Below are 22615 nucleotides of genomic sequence, written 5' to 3'. Positions count from 1 at the left end.
TCTACAACTGTGTCGTGCCAAGGAAGAGACATGAAATGTGACATCCTTGAATGCATACTTTTCAGCTTTTCATGAAAAATCCGCATAACATTTGTGCTCATTCATGAGTGAAACGTGCTCAACGTACAATATGTCATGCCTAGAAAAAGGGATCACATAAAGACATTGTCTAAAATACAGGAAACGATCACGAATGAGACACTCGTACAATGCGTGCTACTAATCATGCGAACACATAATACTTCCTGTAAGGGTTCTTTGGACCTAGGCTCGAGAGCCAAGATCGGTTCGTCGTGTTTGATCGAATCTGCCTGGGGGGTGCTGTGGACCTTGACACCAAAGCCAAGATCGATTCTCCGTGATTGATCGAATCTGCAACGAGGTTAGCTTCGCCAGAAAAAGCATCAACTAAACCATCATCTTGGTGAACAATCACATCTTGATCATACAAATCATCATGCTTGTGAGAAATCACATCTTGATCATCATGCAAATCATCATGCTTGTCCTTACCATTCAAATCATCATGCTTATCATTGTCATTCAAATCATCATGCTTATCATAATCATGCAAATCATGTGTGTCATGCTTTGGAGAAGAAGAGACTGAGAGAGTCTCCTTTTCCTAATTCTGTGGAAACTGCGCTTGCACAATAGAAAAGAGTCGCAAGAACTCTTTCATGTGTTGGTCGCTCTTTTCTTTTCTTGGTTTGTTCTCGCGATGAAATTTTGCTTGTCTTGCTTTGTTCTTGCGATCTATGGCTGCCATTCTATCTATGTATTTATGCTCTATGGCTGCCATTCTTTCTTCGTGTTCACGCTCTATTTCTGCTTTTCGTTCTGCATTTCTTGTTTTGCATTCTAACTTCTTGTCCATCATCCTCTTGTCGAAAGCCTCCATAGGAGTTAGTGCAATCCTTGTCATAGATGGGAAAGGGGGAGGGTCGGAAAAACCTCCTGGTGGGGAAAACTCTTCTTCTCCACTTCCATGCTCACCACCTCCAAGCGAAGTATCCATTCCGCTTCGAGTGATGACCATCCACTGAAGTCTTGGGTTCTTGTGGGTTCTTGTGGTCTTGGGTTCTTAAGTTCACTAGGAACTTGGGTTCTTGGGGGTCTTGGTTCTTGGGGTTTTTGAGTTCTTGAGGTTCTTGCGGGTCTTGAGGTTCTTGAGTTCTTGAGGTTCTTCTTTCACTTCCAATCTGTGTTAGAGAAGGATCTTCTCTTCACCCGAGTTCGGCTCTTTTCCACGGACGCACCCCTTGGCGGCCTTGCGCTCACACCAAGGTTGCTTTTTCCCACCTCACGTCGATTGGCCGGCCGCTAAGTGCACGGTCCGCTCTCAATGAGTGAAAAGAGGCACAAGGGGAGACTGGACAACCCGTTCTTTCTTGGGTTTCCTGTCACTCTTCAAAAACACGATTAGGAATCGACATGCCCAAGTGAACTTGGGTTCGTGCGACCTCAAAAAGCAAAAAAAATTCAGTGGTTCTTTCCTTGAGTGATACAGAACACTGCCAAAGCTTTGATACCAATGTTAGGTGCAGCGGAATGAATGTTGAACTTTGCTCCAGATGAGTGCTCCGAACTGTGCTCAAGGGTTCCTTTTACTTGCCGAAGGGAGAGCCTTCTGTTCCTTTAGTGAGAGAGTGCAATGGACACAAACAAAGTGGTGAACACTGTGAATGAAGGTGCATGAGAGAAGAGAATACGACACCAGAATGTTGCCAAACCCTCCTCCGAAGGCCCCATTCTCTATGGCGAGAGCGGTCTACTTATGATTGCACAAATCTCTACAATGCTTGGACTTGCCGACGATGTCAACGACGATGAGGACGATGACGAACGGGCCGAAATCTGAAAACTCTAAGGGCTGAAATTTGCAAATCTTTATCAGCTGAATTCTGACTCTATGTCGGTGACGATGTCGATGGCGACGATGCGACACGACGTGCTGAAAACGCAGATGCTGAAATCTGCGTTTTCCGGGCTGAAACTGTAAACCTTGCGGAATCTGACCGTGCGGCGAGGATCTGCTGTGGGAAGGTGAGATCTGCGAGATTTGGGACTTGGTCTGCGATGTCTAAGGGCTGAAAACTGAAAACGCCGGGTTTCTTGAGGTTCTGTCGTGGAGAATCTGCAAAACGCTAGGGTGTGATGCAGATGCAAAAACGCTAGGGCTGAAAATCTGCTCTGTTGTCGCCGGTTGTCTTGCTAGGCAAAACGCTAGACTGATCTGTTGTTGCCAGGTAGCTTCAATGCAAAACGCTGGACTTCTTCTGTTGAAAACGCTAGGTACTGGATACCGACAACGCCAGGCTGGCTGCTCCAAAACGCTAGGTCTCTTGGGGGGTTCTGCTGAGAAGGTGCCTGTTGAGCGTGTGCTCCTGCTGCCTCTTCTTCCAATTAGTGCTAGTTTAGGTTTGCTTATATATAAACTTACTCAATTTGCCCTACCTACTTACCAACAAAAGTCACTTAAAAATAATAAGTGAAAAATGTCAAAAATAGGGAAAATAGACTAAATGCACTGGAAAATTCTCCTGAAGGATTCTGATGGATTCGATGGGAATGCTTATGATCATGATGTGTGCAACCAGAGGATATGCATCTACACTAAGTGACTGGGCATGCACGGTCTACGAACAGACTCACAAAAGTGCCAGGTCACTTCCTATTCTAGACTGACTTGACGGAACTGAACCCTGGTCATGCTGTAGCTTGTCCACGGACACAAAGGGTTGGATGTGTCACGTGACAGCGGCATTGTTCTTGTAACATGCATATGTAAGCATCTAAGTTGCATTGTGATGTGTTAACCACTAAATACTCCTAATTGGGTGAGATTGCCTAGATATGTAATTTTAGTGCATCAAGACACCCGTCACAGATCAGCGCGGTCTAGGTGTAATGGCTAATTTTGCTATGCCGAAATATCAAGAGCTCCAATCTAAAATGAGAAAACTGATTGTCCCTCGGAATGTTCCTTGGAATGACCCTCGGATATTTTTGAGCTAACTTGAGTTATTTTGCAGATAACCTAGAATCATGGACGATTACTCTTCTTTCTAGAAGAGGAGATGTCACAAACTGTTGACATGTCAAGCTACTGAAAACCTGCAGACCCCGGCCGAGGGGCCTAAACCCTAGAAGCAACAGAAGCGAAAGTTCTCACCAACTTACAGATCCTAGCTGAGTGGAGCAAAATATTAAAGAACAAACTTATGGGACACCTGTCTAATGGGACCCTAGTGACCTTAGACATTTAAAATAATGTAAGACTTACAGACGAGGATTGCACAGCCAATTGATGACATGCAGGCCTATACGGCACATTCCGCGTTTTGCATCGACATGCCACGTGGCATTGTACAACAGAGCCTGCGATTCGCGTTGAGTCCTGACAGGTGACTTGGTAGCTGTACAGATTTTCGCGCTGACATCTTTTGGACTCAACGTTTTTGGACCAGATGCTTTTGCCCTGATGCTTTTCATGTAACTCCTTTTGGACCTAGGGCCTTTAAAGAAGACCCATGAGCTCTCACTCTGGCAGTCTTTCCGTGGTGGGAGATACATAGTAGAGCCATGGGAGTTGTACTTAGTTGAAGCAATATAAAGAAATACCAAAAGAGGCGCTAGGGTTTGGGGCCAGTGCACTCTTGGGGTGGAACTCCGCCACTCCTCATCTCGTGTGTCGTGCGCTCTCTCTTTCTGTTCAGTTGTCTGAAGGGCTAAACGTTTGTTCTTTTCAGTTGGCACGTGATGCCCATCCCGTTTTAGTATTGACTAAATACCACAACATTCCCACTAACATCGTCAATGCTCAATAATGGGTGTAGAGCTAGGGACTAACATATGCTCCCAACACAACATGCACCACATGCGTGCACACATGAGCATACATCAACACAAAGTTCAGCGGACAAAGTTTCTATCATGACTCCGAGGATCAAGTGCAAACTAAGATATAATGAAGCCTAGCACTTAAAGAAGTAGCAAATCGGAAAAAATGAGATAGTTGATAGGGATTATAGCACTTCGTTGACACTTTCTACCTCAAATCCCTTGCTACACATAACTTGCATTCCCCATCAAATGACCATCCTTGAGAGAATTATCTGCAATGTCTCCACACTTTGGATGTTGTTAAAAGTGACGTCAAAATCTAGATCACAAGCGTACTACTCCCTCGTATCATCTCGGTCATGATAAAACACTGTTGTGACAACAAATATCACTCGCTTGCAAGATAGCGCATCTGCAACTTCCAAAAACTCCGGCTGAGACAAGAAGTACTTAAGACTCTAATGATTTGTGTGCAATCTAAAGACTACACCAAACAAATAATGCTTCCACTGACTCAAAGCATGTATCATTTCTAAGAGTTCCTTCTCATAAATCTATGCAACCCTTCTTGGCTTTAGGAGTATGCTACTCTAAAAACCTACCACATGGCCCTCCTGCACCAACACCGCTCCCAAACTGCTACCACATGCATTGCAATAAACCTCAAAAGACTTCTGTAAATATGGAAGTATCAAACACGCCCTATAGTCAACTTCTCCTCAAGTCGCTCAAATGCTATAACCTTTGTAGTTCCCCAAGTAATGGTACACCTTATAGGGTAAGGGCATGCAACAGCGAAGAAATCTCTGCAAAGTGTTTGATAACCCTCCTATAATAAGAACGTAAGCCCCGGAAACTCCTCGCCATAGTAGCTAAAATACGAGTATTTTATTTAGAATATACGACGTCCCGTATTGAAACGTACAATACGTCTCATAACGTTTTCTATTGTAACGTTTTTTTGCTCAAAACGTATGTCTTTTCTAGTTGATCAATTGTGTTTTAGAGCTTCCGGTGCTTGTTTATGTATGCTATGGTTAAATATTGAAGAGTCATTGAGAAGGTCCATGAACCGCTTCATTTGTTCTTATTAAAGTATCATATCTAAAAATGTTGACATATTTTATTTTTGATTCTCAAAAATACGTCTCGTACGCGTATTGTACACCCCGTATTAAACGTCCCGTCCCGTACCGCAGCTGCTATGCTCCTCGCATCATGAAATATCGCAAAGGTGGTCAATTGTGAATGCCTCAACCTTGGCAAGATCCATGCTAACGCCCTCAGCCTTCAAGCAAAATATTAAACCCCAAGAATTGTATCTCTCCTATAAAAGAACTTCCGTTGATCACCAATCTATGTTCCTGTGGTGCTCTAAACACTTGTGCCCAATGCTCTTGATGCTTGCTTTGGACTTGGAGAAAACTTCTTTCATGCGCCATGATAACGAAACCTCCCTCATGACAAGGGAGCTTTGTGAAATAACGGGTAGAACATGGGTGGAAGGAGGACAAGCTTTTGGATCGATCATTGTATAAAACAAAAGTTAAGAAGTCGTAGAAATTGTAGCAATAGGTATATACTGAGAGGTCTTAGGAATAGTCTGTTTGTCAATAACTAGTAGTTTGTCGTGATTAATACATCGAAAAGAATCTGGAAATCGTCTCCTTCTATAAACTATGCACACAGCTCCAATGTAATAGCACTTTGCAATTCTTGCACTAGATCAACAAGATAATCCTTATTGTTGAATTTAGAACAAGAATTTCCTCACCCTATTGATTCAGGTTCAACTCTATTTTCGGATTTACAAGAGCGTCCACCTTTTTGGAGTGATCCCTCCTCTTCTTGACGAGAAGGAAAGTTCCCCGCAAAGATGCATTGGACCTTGATCCTGAGGTAGGAGACTGCGACTTCCCACGATTAATGACATTACAACTAGCACTCATACCACATGTAAATAAGAGTTGAGTTGCTACACGCAACAACTTCAAAAGCAATTAAAATACAAGGATCGAAAGCCCCACGAGATGCTAAAAAGCATTTGCAAACTGAAAGCATTTGCATCAGTACTACCGCCACATACGCATGTTGTCTATATAATTTCCACATCATTATGCCATGTCATATGTTTGTACAACCTACTACATCAGGGTGTGTACAGCTTACTGACGTCATCGTCCGTACAACCTCATCAATTTGGGACATATGAAAATGCTTAGTGGTGCAATGTAAGTTCAGTAAGGTTATCATCCTTAAGAGCACATTGTATCCACTTAATGGCAACATGTGCTGATGTGGTGGACTGATGATGCAGTAGGTGCTAATATGGCACAATTGCCATGGCAGATGCTCATGTGGCAGCCAAGTGACACAATATGGGTATCCAAAAAGCTAGGTATCCCAGCCGGAATCCCAACTATGATGCCAAAACCTCCAGTTTCTACTCTAGCCATGATTTTCTATTCTTTATAAAAAGCACCAAATCAATGTCTTTTTTAAAGCCTAGCTTTTTGGGTGCTTGCATTTAATTCACCCATTAGGGCCTGTTAAAGGAAGGCCCATGAGCCACTTTTCGAACACAAACGTATCTATACGCGGATGACTCGATGTTTTGGCCTAGAAATCAACCTGACGATGTTCGATGTATCATGGAAGCTCTACATGTTTATGGGTTGGCTGCAGGTCTGCAAATGAACTTTCGAAATCTAAATTGTTGTCGTTGCATCAAATGGATTGACGCTCTAATTTATGGCCGGGTGAGATAGTGAAGGCTAATCAAATTGTGAGGCATCTTGGATACCCGCTCGTTGGCTTGGTCAGTAAACAATATGTAACAAACTGCTGATGTGTCAAAGCCTAAAGAATGGAGCCAACTTACAGATGTGGCCGAGGGGCCTAAACTGCCACAAAGTGCTGACGTGGTTGCCCAAGAGTAGAAACCCTAACCCTAATTTCTGCCTGAAACCCTAACTACTAAAACCCTAATTCTGGAAACCCTAACCTAAAACCTGCAAACCCTAATTTTGGAAACCCTAACCCTAAAACCTGCAAACCCTAACTCTGGAAATCCTAACCCTAAAACAGCAAAAACCCTAACCCTAACCTTAAGGGCAGCAGGGAGATTTTTGAAAATTGCGTTGGCTGATGACGTGGCAGGCTGTACGGATTTCCGTGATTTACGCTGGCAGCTTTTTGGCTTTGCTTTTTGGACCAGAAGCTTTTGAGTTTTAAAGGCTTTTTACTGTAACTGCTTTTCAGGCCAAGGGCCTTTAAATATGAGGTTAGGGCTCATTCTCTGGCATGCTTCCTGGCGTAGGTGCAGAGTCTGGAGTACCGGCTTGTACTATGTTGATGCAATATAAAGAAATACCGAAAGGGGCGCCAAGGTTTGGGGCCAATACTCTCTGGGGTGGAATTCCGCCACTCTATGTCACGTGTCGTCTCTCTCTTTCAGTTCAGTTGTTATTGAAGTGCTAAAAGTCTGCTCAGTCTGTTCTTTTCTATTGGTACGTGGTGCCCGTCTTGTGACAAAATATATATACCTAGATGAATCTAGGATAAGCCCAGATTCTCCCTTAAAAGGAAACTGCAATGTATAGACCCATGGTAGTCACCCACAAGACAATATAACCATCAGCTTCATCATGCATAGTATTGACTAAATACCACGACATCCCCACTAACGTCGTCAGTGCCCAATAGTGGGTGTAGAACTAGGTACTAACATATGCTCCCAAACACAACACACACCACACGCACGCACGCACAAGCATACATCAACGCAAAGTTCAACGTACTGAGTTTCTATCATGACTCCAGAGATCAAGGGCAGACTCAGCTCAGCCATAATGAAGCCTAGCACTAAAAGAAGCCTTAAATTGGAAAATTAGCAAAAATGAGGTAGTTGGTAGGGCATACGCACCACAAAAGATAGAAAGAATTAGCACAATATCAATTGGTCGTACCTCGGACGAAAACTTCACAATGTGAAGTCTGCATGTCTGCTATACGACTTAAAAATATATATAGATGAATCTAGGATAAGCCAAATTATTGGATTGGGTTGAAAATAAACTGAGGTCTAAATTGCAATATTGGAAATTGTCCACTTGGCCGTTGCATGTAAGACTCAGAATAGTGCAGTCCATCTTGGTGGCATATATGCAATTTTTCCCACCATTGTTGCATTCACCACCTGTCGTCTTCGGGCCTTCATGTCTCGGATTGTAGAGCACTTTTGGTCTACTTGCTCCCAGAAAAAAGGTCTGCGATTGCTCGCGATGGATAAGTTGTGTACTCCAAAGTGTTGTGGTGGTCTGAATATTCTACAGTTGTGCTCTCGTGATACAGCAAGGAAGGCTACTTTGTTATTGGTACTGGTTGAGAAAAAACAATCCTGGACGCAGATGTTCGCGTTTCTGTGCTCTCGTGCGGTTTCACCAGCTTTTGGCCATTGGCAGCCTTCGTATTGTGATGTGGTTTTTGGTAAATTTGAAGCTACAATATCTGGATGCCCCCTTGCTTCCAATCTTGTAGCTGATTGGAAATTAGTCACACAGGAATTGTTGTGGCAAGGTAGAGATGACAAGTGTGGCAATTCACTTCGATTGGAGAGTTTGCATTGAAGTCTGGTTTTTTATCAGACTCTTGTTCAGACTCTCCTAGATAGGCTTATTTTCTCTCTCAGAAAGGTATTGAAAGAATAACAGATGTGATAGACGATGATGGACGGGTGCTCTCGTTTAGAAAGGCTGCTCTTACTTTTGGGCTTGGGATGCACTATAGGCGCATGTGGACCACCATTAAGGATCTTGTTGACTCCATATCTCCCATTCCGCCGCTGGTTGAGGACGATCAAGTCTGTGGTTGGCATTACGTTGGTTCTTCGTCAACTCATTATCTGCAAAGAAGGTGTATTGTCATTTGCAGTCATCTTCCTAGGTACAAAAACATTGTAATAAGGTATGGAATATGAATAAGGCTTACATGGTGGCGGAGTAAAGTTATGAAAGTGTGGCATGCTAAGCTACTTCTAAAGGAACGATTATTATGTGGAGATGCATCATTGGGGTTCTCTCAACTGGCAATTTTTTGCGCTCCAAAAGACTGGCCTCTTCGAGATGTGTTCGTTGTGGTGCGGGCATTGACAATATTCCACATTTATTGTGGTCTTGTTCTCATATGCAACAATTTGTGGATTGCATCTCTACAGCTCTTCGCACTTGTTTCCCTAGGACACCTTTTTGTCGATTTTTCTGGTATTTTGAGTGCTTCCGCCTTTGCTTTGGCTGGGTCAGATTCTCGATGCTATGGACAGTGTGGAGAGCATGCAATTTCCTCATGTTTCAGCAAGTAATCTGACATTACTATGTGTGTGTGTGTGTGCGCACATGTGCCCGTGTGTGCGTGCGTGTGTGTGTGCGCGCCTGCGCATTCCTTTGCAGTGGATTCAACCTCTCAGCACGCGCGCATGTGTGTGTGCGCCTGCGCGTTCCTCTACAGTGGGCTCGGCCACTCAGCGTGCACGCGTGTGTGTGCGTCAGTGAGAACCATTTCGCGAGTATCTTTCAGCTTGCACGTTCCCGACAAAGGACTCCCTGTAGCCCTGCGCGTGTTCTCAGCACTGTATTACCTCTGTATCGCTGCGCGCCCACTGCTGCGAGCAGGATCCTACGCCAGACAATTTTCAGCGCCCCTAGCCTCCCTCAACTCTGCGCCATCTGAAGTTCAATCCTTGCCTTGACGGTCAGCTTCCTACGCAGGTTTTGTAAAATCGTCAGGTTTTCAGTTTGATTAAAGTTTTCAAGCAAGCAGGTTTCTGTACAACCAGCCTGTGTGTGTGTGTGTGTGTGTGTGTGTCTGTGTCAGTAGCAGTCAAATATCAAAAACCCCAAAAAAAGAGTGTGTGTGTGTGTGAGCTTCACATGGATTCGACTGATCAGTGTATATACAAGCGCCAGAAAGCCATGGAATCTTCGGATAAGGATGCTTTAAGCCTTATCAAAGAATGTTTGCATAAGGACTTCAGGATGCACGTCAAGCTTGGGAAGGATCGGCTCCCGTCATGGAAGTGCGCATCCCTATATAGGAGCTTGTGGATCCTGTTGCTCAATATGCACTTAACGCAGTGATTCTTTTTTTCCCGAGTAGAATGCCTACGGCTCAAGATGTAGGCCAATTGGTTGATTTCCTACTCAAACGGCAAGCAATCCGTTGGGTTTACTTTGGCACGCCAAGGTTCTTTGAAGTCTTGCTGGCCGACATGGATGCTCGGGATGCTCTGCTTGAAATGTCTCCTCTTTTTTTCAATACGCAGATGATTCGTGACTCACCAAGGACTATCAGAGTCTCATTCGTCACAAGTGTCCCGTTTGGGTTGAGGTGATTGACTTTCCTCGCACTTGGCGTCACTTTCTTCCTTTGTTGGCTACTCAGCTGGGCAAAGTCATTTGCCCTCCTAACCTGGACGCAAACACAAACCGTTTTTGTATTCTGTGGGATACAAATATCCCCACACCAGCAGGTATTTCGATCGATTCTAGGGATGCGGTGGTTGGAGAGCGTTCATTTAAGCTTAAATGGGGCAAGTTTGCAAATTCTTGCTTCTACTGTGGCAAATTTGGTCATATGCAATCCAAATGTCCGGAACCAGATCTACAACCACCTCCTTCAGCTGTCCCTACTCCTCAACCTCACTCACCTCCGAAATCTTCTACTGATGTTCAAACCAAAGGTACTTCAATCTCCTCCCCGACAGCTGGGGCGAATAAAGGCAAAGGAAAACAATTACAATTGTCTGCACTTTCTGCTTCTCCAAATATTAAAAACAAAGGAAAAGAACAAGTTTCGACCTCTCAAACTTGAATAGTGCTCAAGAAACAGCTAAAGCTGCTACCGCCCGTATTCCAGCATCTTCTCGTAATTATGTGCCCCCTTTGAAGAATGTTTCTTAGAAAAAACTCCCTTGTAATGACAACACTTCTTTGGTTGAAGCTTGGGACAAGGTGGTTCGCTCTTACGAGGAACTTGTTACAGAAGAAGCCTCTACATCGCAAGGTGCCTTTATTTTCAACCATCCGGGTAGGTCTTGACCCACCTCCTCAGGTACCTACAGCTGGGGAGGATGTGTCGATGGGCAATGGTACTTGAGTTTTTTCCCCCCTTTTCCACATTTCCTCGCCCACTATATATACCATATAGAATGCATAGTTCTTTGAATTGCATCTCCTATAACGTGCGTGGGTTATGCAATCACGACAAGTGGCGGCTTACCTGGCACTATGTACATACATGTAAAGCGGACATTGTGGTTCTTCAAGAGCATAACCAGCATCAATTTGCAGAACAAACTTCTTACTTTGCCGGCTACTGAATAGCTTATGCAGGATCAGCTTGCTATTCTGGAGTGCTTGTTCGACATGAACTCTTCCCGACCTTGGTTTTCAATGACCCGGCTGGAAGATGGATGGTCATCCAATGTATTGTTAATGGAGAAGTTTTCGAATTTGGAGGATTATATGCATGCACGGCTTTTGCAGATACGGCACGATTGTGGAGTGCTATCTCCTCTTATTGTTGGCGTTCCAATGCATTTCTCTGCGGGGATTTTAATAATGCACCAAACCTTGCGGATAATACTATTGGGCATTCTCACATGCTTCATATGAAACGGCAATCATGGGACCAATTTATGTTGACATGTAATGGGCTTGATTTGTGGCCCTTTTTGCATGCGACTGATCCAGGATTCACTTTTCACCATAATGCTCAATCTATGTATCGCGGGATCGCTAGTATCTTTTTCACATGCAACAGTATGATGACTTTGTTTGTGAGATAAGGATTGATTATGCTGTGTCTCTCGGATCATTTTCCCGTATGCTTGAAACTTCGTTTTGGCTCTTTTGATGTCAATGACCACCTACCCAAGAAGAGACTTTTGCATGTCAATAATGCTTATCTCAAGCATGAGCCTTTTCGCGCTATGATTGTGGATATCATCCCGCCTTTGATCTCCCATATGTATGTTGATAAGAACATAGCCTAGTTCCGCTTTGTCATGTGTGTTCAATCTGTTATCCAGGATTATGGCAGGGATTATTTGTCACAATTAAGGGAACGGGTTAATCAAGCAAAGGATGCTTGTAGCAGATTAATGTACTTGGCTAATCATTCTTCTCTTACTGACACTCAAATGACTGAGTTGCTTTCTGCTCGTGCTATGTTACGGCACAATGATGAGAGGAAATTGGCCAAATGGCAGACTCGTCAACAGGCTTTTGCAGATAAAGGATGTGCTTCTAAACATTTCTTCCAGCATTTGCATCACTCCAGGCAGTCTCAGGCTATACAGAGAGTTAAATTACCGTCAGGGAGTGGACCTCTACTTTCCGAGAGCTAGCACTAGCCCTACACTCTCATTATGGCAAGATTTTTGAGGCCCTTCTTCTCCCATGACAGAAGCCCGCCAAGCGCGTCACATGTTTCTATCGCATGTTACTCCCATTCTTTCGATGCGGCAGACTCAAGACTGGAAGCTGTTTTCACTGAGTCGGAATTGTATGCCAGCTTGCTTGATCTGGGCCGATGGAGAGCTCCTAGTTGGGATGGTCTCTCTGTGAAATTTTTCTTGTCTTTCTGGGATTATTTGAAGTTGCCTCTGTTGTTCATGATGAATAAGCTTGGGAACAACAGGAATTGCCCTTCTCTTGGAAAAATGGTTTGCTCAAGCTGATACCTAAGCATGCATTGTGTAAAAAATTCTCTCATTGGCAGCCTATTACACTCATGCCTGTGGTATATAAATTAATGGCAAAAATGCTTGCTAACCGACTCGAGTGCTTTCTGCATGAAGGCTTGCATCAATCTCAATACGGCTTCATTCCACGACCTCAGATTACTGACAACCTCGCGAATGTTATTATTGGTATGGAATATGCAAAATATACTCGACAGGATGTCTTAGTCATGCAGGTTGACATTGAAAAGGCATTTGATACTGTTCTTTAGGATTATATTGCGGATAGCATGCAACACTTGGACTTTGGGTCTAGGCTATCCCGTGTCGTGCTTTTCTTGTATGCACACAGCACTTCTGCAGGCTTGTTGGATGGATCTCTCACAGAATCTTGGCCTTTGGGATGGTCGGTAAGGCAAGGCTGCCCTCTGAGTGCTTTGCTTTATGCGATTGCTACTCACCCCTTGTTTATGTATTTGGATTCCTTGACTTCCACTAGGAGGCTACATGGCCTGACTTTACCTTCTAGATGGCAGTTTGCAGGTCAGGCTTATACGGATGACTCTTTGTTTATGCCTCGCAATCACTATGATGATGTACAACAAATTATGCATACCCTTCACTTGTTTGGATTGAAAGCAGGTCTCAAAGTTAACTTTCGTAAATCCAAGCTATTGCCTTTGAAAGAGTGTGACAGGCATAAGATATTGTAGCCTGGGGAGATTGTTTGCCTCATAGTGCTCCGCTTTTTGTATCCCTTTATTTTCGTGAGTTTTCCTCGCTTTGAGGGTTCCCACTTGTAAATTAATCAAAGCAGATATACAAAAAAATGTGTGTGTGTGTGTGTGTGTGTGTGTGTGTGTGTGTGTGTGTGTGTGTGGGTGTGTGTGTGTGTGTGTCTCTATTTACTAAGAACTAATCTCAAGGTTGAAAACTCTTTGGCCTCTTAGGTTTCATAAAAATTATCAACAGCCTTCAATAGGCACCAATCAAGAGTTCAAGAGACGAATCCTTAAGGTGTAAGTTGTAAAACATTGTCTAGCAACCATGCTCACATAAAAAATCTATTTTGTGTATGGTAATGAAGATTGAAATCATGACTTTGTTGTATCTACCACAAGAAATAGGCCATATTAAGGTTTATAATAACAAAAAACTTAAACTGAATGTTTCTCAACTTGTTGACATTGTGGCTTTCAGTTCAATACTAAATGCCTCAGCATGCACCGTTCAATAGATCGATAAAAAAATCCTTGATTGATAAGCTTTACACGTAAACATCATCTAAAAGTTCACATAGAAAGCTGCTTGTTTTTTACGTGTTTGTGATTATTGAAGTTCTAATTTATATGGCATTTACAACAAAGAGAAGGCAAAAGAGGCATGTTCAACATGCTAACAAAATAAAACCTATAATAAAAATAAACGCCATAATTGCAAACACCAACATCCTTCAGCATGCACCATTCGAGAGATTAACAAAAATATACCTGAATGATAAGTTAGCACATTACATATTATCTAGTTGAGAAAGCTCAAATACCACGCTTCTTGTTTTCACATGTTTATGATGATTAGAAGTCCCATATTGTACCACACTTAAAACAAAGAGAAGGTCAAAGAGATACGTTCTGAGGATTGGCATAAACGAAAGACATTGTCTTTACCTCGTTCCCTTGCAGGCGAGGTACGACCAGGCTGGACCTCGATGTTCTTCGCTCGCATGTCAAAGGCCATGTTGAGAGTGACTCCAGCAAGCTACAATCGCATTTCTACATGTACAATTCCAATTAGGGTGATGGTTCCACAATACGGAAATGGGGGGATGATGATAAGGAAACGCTTGCAATGTCATAATTTCTGGTAGAGGCATATAGTGCAAATCCCTATGCACTGCATGACTAACAAAATCATTGAGTACTTTGTGCATATATTCATGAGTCTGTCACAAGGCATTGTTTTCATAAAATCCTTGTAAAAAGATGAAAGCTTGCCACTAAATCTGCAATCAGGATGAAGAGTACAGCTAGCATGCACTGTAGACACAAGAGGAACGACATTGAGACAACTAGGACTAAGACAATCTGTGAAGAGTGCTTCCAAATTATAGGACTCTCAGATGTCATTTTGATCCATTAGAAAACTACTGAGTCCTTCAACTTGTATTCCTTTGCTGTTAAGTGTGATAGAGTATGAACAACTTGGGGTTTCATAACTAACACAAGGTGGGCAAAATCTGGTTGCACGGAGCAAGCCCCTCTTCTTCTCAGTCTTTTATTCCCAGTGCATTGCCAACAAATTAGGCTTATATATATTGCTGTCGCACCTCCTGTCCATGGTCACTTCTAAGGTCTTGTGTTCCTTGCTATGTGGCCATCTTCTCAACACAACTGCTTGTCCTTAATGCTCTTATAAAAGGAGAAAGAAGGATTCCATGAAACTGGATTTTCTATTTTCCTCTAAGAAGGGAGGCATTGCCTAATTCTATGCGTGGCAAAGTTTGTGGCCGCTGCCTCATCGAAGTTGCACGTATAAAGCATGCATGCCTCATTCCCTTGCACTTCCCATGCCACACATGCAACCTTATCACCTGCTCGTGATTCTTTGAAGAGATCTTACACGTTCTGAGAGAGAGAGAGAGAGAGAGAGAGAGAGAGAGAGAAGCATACCTCGTCTTCGCGAAGGCATTCTTCTGCAATGCAAAATAGAAGAAACGGCACACAGTTTCGAACGTTCTTTCTCTAAACAATTACACATTGGTCGTTGTTTAAATTGGAAACTTAATTTCAAATTGAAATGGTCTGCCCGCTTAATCTACACGTACATTATCATTATCTAGACCATATATGGCGCAAGGGGGAGTCCTTTACACTTGTTAAAATCTACCACATGACACACGAAGGCTAAACTCCAAAACTAAGAGAAGCGCATGTACACACGATAAAGAGGGAGAGAGAAAGAGAACGAGAGGCCGCCAAAGGCGGTCGACCGTACTAATCATCATATAACGGGAGGGCGAGTCAAAATTCCATGTGTCATGCTTTGTGTGATGAAGGCTACACTTCAAGCAATCATCAACCGTTGGGTTCGGAGAATCTACACTTATCATATATCGGAAGTGCGAGTCAAAATTCCATGTCATGCTCTACAAGATGAAGGCTACACTCCAAGCAATCATTAACCGTTGGGTCTAGAGAATGAGAGAGAGAGAGAGAGAGAGAGAGAGAGAGAGAGAGAGAAGAAATTGGACCTTCAACCTACTTGTTAGCTCAACTTCGGGGAAGGATTTTCCCTAAAGTTATTAACGAATTTCGCTTGAAGCCTTATGTTAGTGGGAGTTCTCATTTCAAGGAGGGTGAGACAATCTAGAAGGATCTTGGGGAAAGGTCTATGCCATAAGTGGGGAAAGGTCACATCGACGAGTTTCAAATTTGGAACTAGAAGTGGGTTTAAACATACCCCTCACCTAGACCTCTCATCGCCCTCATGCGTGTGTTTGTCCTGCTCGAAGCTTTGCGCATGCTATTTTTCTCTCGCTATGCCGAAGAAACCTTTAGCAATTGAAGCAAGAGAATCTGCAGTAATGTCCTCATGGGTGGACCAGGGGGGAGACTAGTTATAGGTGTGGTTATAGGTGTAGCTTTTTGGGAGAAGTAAATCCACGCACAAGAGCAAAACCCACTTTGGGAGGCTTCTAGAGTACCTGCTTTGAGCTAAGTAAGGTAGTGATGTGCGCAGTGGGCCTCTCTCTCTCTCTCTCTCTCTCTCTCTCTCTCTCTCTCTCTCTCTCTCTCTCTCTCTCTCTCTCTCTCTCTCTCTCTCTCTCTCTCTCTCTCTCTCTCTCTCTCTCTCTCTCCGGCATAATGCGTCTTCATTTACCCATGTGCCGTCATCACCATGCTTGGAGGTCTACCTGCTCCAAGCGCTTTGACCGCTCATGAGGTTGTAGCAAAGGGTTACAGTATGATACGAGAGAGAGAGAGAGAGAGAGAGAGAGAGAGAGAGAGAGAGAGGTTACACTCCCCAAGCCCCTACCCAATCTGTTTGCAAGCTCATCTGTACATATAGGCTATTGGCATCTCAAGGCCGCCACAAGCTCGCCGAGTCGCCAATGATATTTTAGTTTGGGCCCAAGCCCACTGATTGGAATGATTGGCGGTGACGACCTGAAGGAGGTGAGAAGCGGCCAAGACATGAACAACACACACACACACACACACACACACACACACACATTGCCCTTGCTAGAGAAATGTAGCACCATCCTCGGCCACTGTATACATGTAATATCCAATATAATGGCAAAGTGAGTCTCACGACACGTAGTGCAAAATCCTCAATTCGGTCAACTTTGTCAACTCCCAACGATGTGGTGTTCTCTGAGGACCTCACCACTATAGTTTGCACACACACACACACAGAATCGTTTTTGCTGGTTGTTATCACATGGACAAACTTAAAGAGTGAGAGAATCATTTTTACTCGCGAGTCAAAATTCTACATGTCATGCTCTACGAGATGAAGGCTACACTCCAAGCAATCATTAACCGCTGGGTCAAGAGAATGATAGAGAGAGAAGAGAAGAAGAAATTGGACCTTCAACCTACTTGTTAGCTCAATTTTAGGGAAGGATTTTCCCTAAAATTATTAACGGATTTTGCTTGAAGCCTTATGTTAGTGGGAGTTCTCATTTCAAGGCGGGTGAGACAATCTAGGAGGATCTTGGGGAGAGGTTTATGCATAAGTGGGGAAAGGTCACATCGATGAGTTTCAAAATTGTAATTAGAAGTGGGTTTAAACGTACCCTGCATTGTAGACCTCTCATCGCCCTCACGTGTGCGTTTGTACTGCTTGAAGCTCTGCGCATGCTCTTTTTCTCTCGTTATGTCGAAAAAACCTTTAGTAATTGAAGCAAGAGAATCTACAATAATCTCCTCATGGGTGGACCAGGGGGGAGACTAGTTATAGGTGTGGTTATAGGTGTAGTTTTTTGGGAGAAGTAAATCCAGGCACAGGAGCAAAACCCACTTTGGGAGGCTTCTAGAGTACCTTCTTTGAGCTGAGTAAGGTAGTGACGTGTGCAGTGGGCCTCTCTCTCTCTCTCTCTCTCTCTCTCTCTCTCTCTCTCTCTCTCTCTCTCTCTCTCTCTCTCTCTCTCTCTCTCTCTCTCTCTCTCTCTCTCTCTCTCTCTCTCTCTCTCTCTCTCTCTCTCTCTCTCTCTCTCGTTTGTATCATACTGAAAGCCTACACTACAACCTCATGAGCGGTCAAAGCGCTTGGAGCAGGTAGACCTCCAAGCATAGTGATGATGGCACATGGGTAAACAAAGAGGCATTGTGTCGGAGAGAGAGAGAGAGAGAGAGAGAGAGAGAGAGAGAGAGAGAGAGAGAGAGAGAGAGAGAGAGAGAGAGAGAGAGAGGTTACACTCCCCAAGCCCCTACCCAATCTATTTGCAAACTTATTTGTACATATAGGTTGTTGGCATGTCAAGGCCGCCACAAGCTCGCCGAGTCGCCAATGATATTTCAGTTTGGGCGCAAGCCCACTAATTGAAATGATTGGCGGTGACCCGAAGGAGGTGCGTAGCAACCAAGACATGAACAACACAAACACACACACACACACACACATAGATCGTCCTTGCTAGAGAAATGGAGCGCCATCCTCGGTCACTGTATACATGTAATATCCCATATAATGGTAAAGTGAGTCTCACAACACATGGTGCAAAATCCTCAATCCGGACAACTTTGTCAACTCTCAGCAATGTGGTGTTCTTTGAGGAACTCACCGCTATAGTTTGCACATAGAGAGAGAGAGAGAGAGAGAGAGAGAGAGAGAGAGAGAATCATTTTTATTGGTCCTTGTCCCTTGGATAAATTGTATATATAGAGAGAGAGATGAGAGAGTTGAGAGACTTTGTACAGGCCTTCTACATCTCACACACACGCAACAATAATGTGGTAGTGGGTAGAGTCACGCTTCTACAATGGGATGCACATAGGCGGAGGTCAAGGGCAGTGATGAAGAGCTTCATAATGATGTGCAGTGATGACGAGCTTCAGAATGTAGGCTCAGTGTGGGCTTCTTCTTCTGCAGGTGTTAGGGGGGAGAGCTAGAGGTTGGTGTAGGGTGGGCGATGGAGATTAAGTATGAGGTGAAATGGCAGTAGTAGATGGGATGAAAGAGGAGAGCGTCGCGGAGTAGGAGTAGCCAAAATATGGTGTAGAGGGAGTACTTTGTTGGAGTAGTAGGCTACCAAGGGAATGAACCAAAGGGCAACCAAACAAGGGGTTGGACTTCAGATGGATCTTGAAGCTCTAGGTGAAACATAGAGGGGTAGAGAGAGAGAGAGGTATGAAAAGAGAGTTAAGGCTTTTTGAAATAATTGTGCCTCATGTATGATCACACACACACACACACACACACACACACACCAATTATTTGTCTTATATGCAACTATCAAAATCTTTTGGCATAATTTCATCAATAGCATCTGATATATCACCAAAGTGAGTCATATGACACGTGGTGCAAAATCCTCAATCCGTCATCCTTCCAGTGAACTTTGATATTGCGAATTGTTTTTAGTTGTACATGTAGCAATCTCTTGCTTACCACCTTGACAATCAAAGGCCATTGGTGTCGCCATGAGTATTGGATTGTTGGAGCATTGCGCGGACCTAGAGGGCTTCATCCACATTCAGTGCCAGAGTAGGACCAACTCTCTCTCTCTCTCTCTCTCTCTCTCTCTCTCTCTCTCTCTCTCTCTCTCTCTCTCTCTCTCTCTCTCTCTCTCTCTCTCTCTCTCTCTCTCTCTCTCTCTCTCTCTCTCTCTCTCTCTCTCTCTCTCTCTCTCTCCGCGTGTCGCGGTGGCCACATCCTTCTTATCTTCCCCTTATCCTCACCCTATCCCAACTGTAAATAATGGCATCTTGTAGTAGTAGGAGCTACCCTGGGCTTCTTGCCCTTCTTCCAGCCACCTCTTCTATCCTCTTAGGACCTCCTCACAGAAGTAGAGAGTGGAGTCTCTCTCTCTCTCTCTCTCTCTCTCTCTCTCTCTCTCTCTCTCTCTCTCTCTCTCTCAGTACGTACCCTCATGTGTGAGGCTAATCGATGCAGGCAATATTGAGTAAATTCTATGCTTCCTTCGACATCACCATTCCTGGCCTAGAGATGTTCCATGTTGCGACTCTCGCTTTGCACCCATAACTACAAAAATTTCTCTCTCTCTCTCTCTCTCTCTCTCTCTCTCTCTCTCTCTCTCTCTCTCTCTCTCTCTCTCTACTAGGGTTGTTAAAGTGTTTGACATGAAATGACATGTAGTGCGTACTCATAATGACACAACGTAGCCCTTTGCATCGACTTCCTAGAATCGCATATGAAGCAAGTCAAATGGTTCAAAAGACATGCAAGAGCAAAATACTAAGTTCGGGGTGGATGCTTGATATCAAGAAATGGTTTGGAAGATGGGATGCATGTCACTTGGTCAAGGATGCGTCCATCGACTCCCAAGTTAATGAGGCCTTCTTACAACGCCAATGTATCACGGCTTGGGAGAAATCCGGAGGTTCTCGCTTCAGCCATTACACCACACACGTTGCCCCAAACTACAAATCTCTCTTCTTCTCGGAACGAGGTAACCGAACCCATTCCTACATCCTTGAGCCCATCCCGTTGAGTGCGATCCGCACCATTGCTTCCATTCGTCTTAGCTCCCATTCTCTACGATGCGAGACAGGACGTTGGGGCACTGGCGAGGAGTGTCATCGACTTTGCACCTTTTGCCCTCGTCAAGTGCGAGAGAGTGAGTACCACACACTACTTGAGTGCTCAGCTTTTGACCACATTAGGTCCTCTTTTCCCCATATATTCAGCCATGATCTCTCCCTACATACCTTCCTCTCCCAACCACGATGTGGACTCTCTATTGCGACGCTCATTTCAGCCATTTTTGAGCATCGAGAGTCACTTATGAACTCCACTCACACCACGTGACATGTTCATTTGGTCCCATAGGTCATATTTGACCTCCCAGGACGATAATAGAACTATCTATCTCTCTCTCTCTCTCTCTCTCTCTCTCTCTCTCTCTCTCTCTCTCTCTCTCTCTCTCTCACACACACACACACACACACACACACATAGAAGATTTTTGAAGAAGCGTGTCATCTACAAGGCGTTGGCTCTCTTGACAGGCATTTGTTTTTGCCACAGTGCCTCTCTCGGCCCCGCCGACATGTATTGTGAGATGAGACCCCTCCTCTTCTCTCACTTCATCTTCATCATGGAAGGCTACTTCCATGCCATCATGGTTCAACCCTCCTATATTAGATTTTGCACCATGCAGTCTTCATACAGTTATGATTTGTGTTTCCAGGATACGCCCTTGGAATTGGAGAGAGAGAGAGAGAGAGAGAGAGAGAGAGAGAGAGAGAGAGAGGTGGGCAACTACTTCAAGGAGCCCTCCGTCATTTGTGCTAACTATAAAAACGAGTAATTAAGTTCATACGGACACAACTTACTTAAGAAATTTTCATTCACACCTTAAGAATACCATGTGCGTCATGATAAGAGTGAGTGAGACTCGCCAAAGGGGGGGCGCTCGAGCTAGTAATTAATAACAAGGATATGGTATGCTTCTCTCTCTCTCTCTCTCTCTTTGTCTCTCTCTCTCTCTCTCTCTCTCTCTCTCTCTCTCTCTAACATCACATGTGCACACTCAAGCCATTGCCCAATTTTGTGTCTCATCCCATTAATTATATGAAAATCTCACAACCTCACAATTATCTTGAAGTTTAATACATTTCCTTTGTTTTCACAAATATTTTCAAAGAATAAGATATATAACACCACCATGCAAGTATAACACAAAGCTCCCTATAGCTAAGGCTATTATCACCATAGTCACTGCCATGTAGGTATAACACAAAGCTTAGTGGAATTGTGGTGATGATTCTATCAGGCAGGTGGGTCGGATAGTTCCATTGGGGGAAGGATAGTAAGCTAGCTTGGTGAAGCGAGCTTTTTTCCCTCCTTAACCCATCTCGCTGACTACCACCAGATGCCGTCCATTTCCACCTCTGCCCACTGACAACAAGTGGCACTTTTTACGAGCCACCACAACCCCTCTTCCTCCTCAACATTGCACCACCAACTTCCAACTCCTCTCTCTCTCTCTCTCTCCCCACGTCCGCTTCCTCTCTATCTCTCATTGCATTTCTCATTATTTATTTTCCTCTGTGTGTGTGTGTGTGTGTGTGTGTGTGTACCTATCATAGGCACCCGTCTCTATTTATCCATCTCCATCTCTCCCATAAGTTGCTTAGTAGGTAGCCTCTCTCTCTCTCTCTCTCTCTCTCTCTCTCTCTCTCTCTCCAACCATCCTCTGTCCATATCTCACACTATCTCTCTCGATTTCTCTTTCCTCCCTCTCCTTTCTCTCTTTCTCCTTTCCACCCCCTTTGTCTATCCCCCCCTCCAAAACTCTCTCTCTCTCTCTCTCTCTCTCTCTCTCTCTCTCTCTCTCTCTCTCTCGTGTGTACCCTATCTCTCTCATCATCATTGTGCATTGAAGGGGTGAATATGGAATGAGCATGAGCATTTGACACATTGCATCCCTTTTTTAGCATGTGACACTTATATTCTCAAACTTGTGGTGATCATAATGTGCATAGTTTTTAGCATGTGACACTTATATTCTCAAACTTGTGGTGAGCATAATGTGCATAGTTTGATGTGACTCTTTTCCATTGCCCTAGGGTCTCGTCTCGCATTGAGGGGAGTGGGAGTCAAGCCGAATGATTGTGATAGTGTGTATCATGGACAAGAGGATAGTTACAAGCATATTAGAGAGAATACGGTTCTTTTAGAACATGGTTTTGTAGTTGGGGACAATATGGGTGATGTAATATATGCACAATTGATTTAGTTAAAGCCAAAATAGATTGGTGTGTGTGTGTGTGTGTGTGTGTGTGTGTGTGTGAGAGAGAGAGAGAGAGAGAGAGAGAGAGAGATTTAAAGCGATCA

General features: G+C 43.9%; 1 protein-coding gene across 3 annotated transcripts in view; it reads right to left on the bottom strand.

The window, feature by feature from the left end:
* LOC147449963 (kinesin-like protein FLA10) overlaps window positions 1–15391 on the bottom strand; it is a 117896-nt gene extending 102505 nt beyond the window's left edge. For all 3 annotated transcript variants that reach the window (XR_015189489.1, XR_015189490.1, XM_086522307.1), the window contains exons 1-2: window positions 15256–15391; window positions 14254–14358 (exon numbers count right to left, since the gene is read on the bottom strand). Coding sequence is in view for 1 of the 3 variants with exons in the window: in XM_086522307.1 (XP_086378433.1) it covers window positions 14254–14323 (70 nt within the window). In the remaining 2 variants the exon portion in view is untranslated. The remainder of the gene's footprint in view (window positions 1–14253; window positions 14359–15255) is intronic.
* Between the last annotated feature and the right edge of the window lie 7224 nt (window positions 15392–22615).

The sequence above is a fragment of the Adiantum capillus-veneris genome, chromosome 10 (assembly GCF_014529385.1).
Source record: "Adiantum capillus-veneris isolate H3 chromosome 10, ASM1452938v2, whole genome shotgun sequence".
In the NCBI taxonomy this organism is placed as follows: Eukaryota; Viridiplantae; Streptophyta; class Polypodiopsida; order Polypodiales; family Pteridaceae; genus Adiantum; species Adiantum capillus-veneris.
This window is presented reverse-complemented; position numbering and strand designations above follow the sequence as displayed.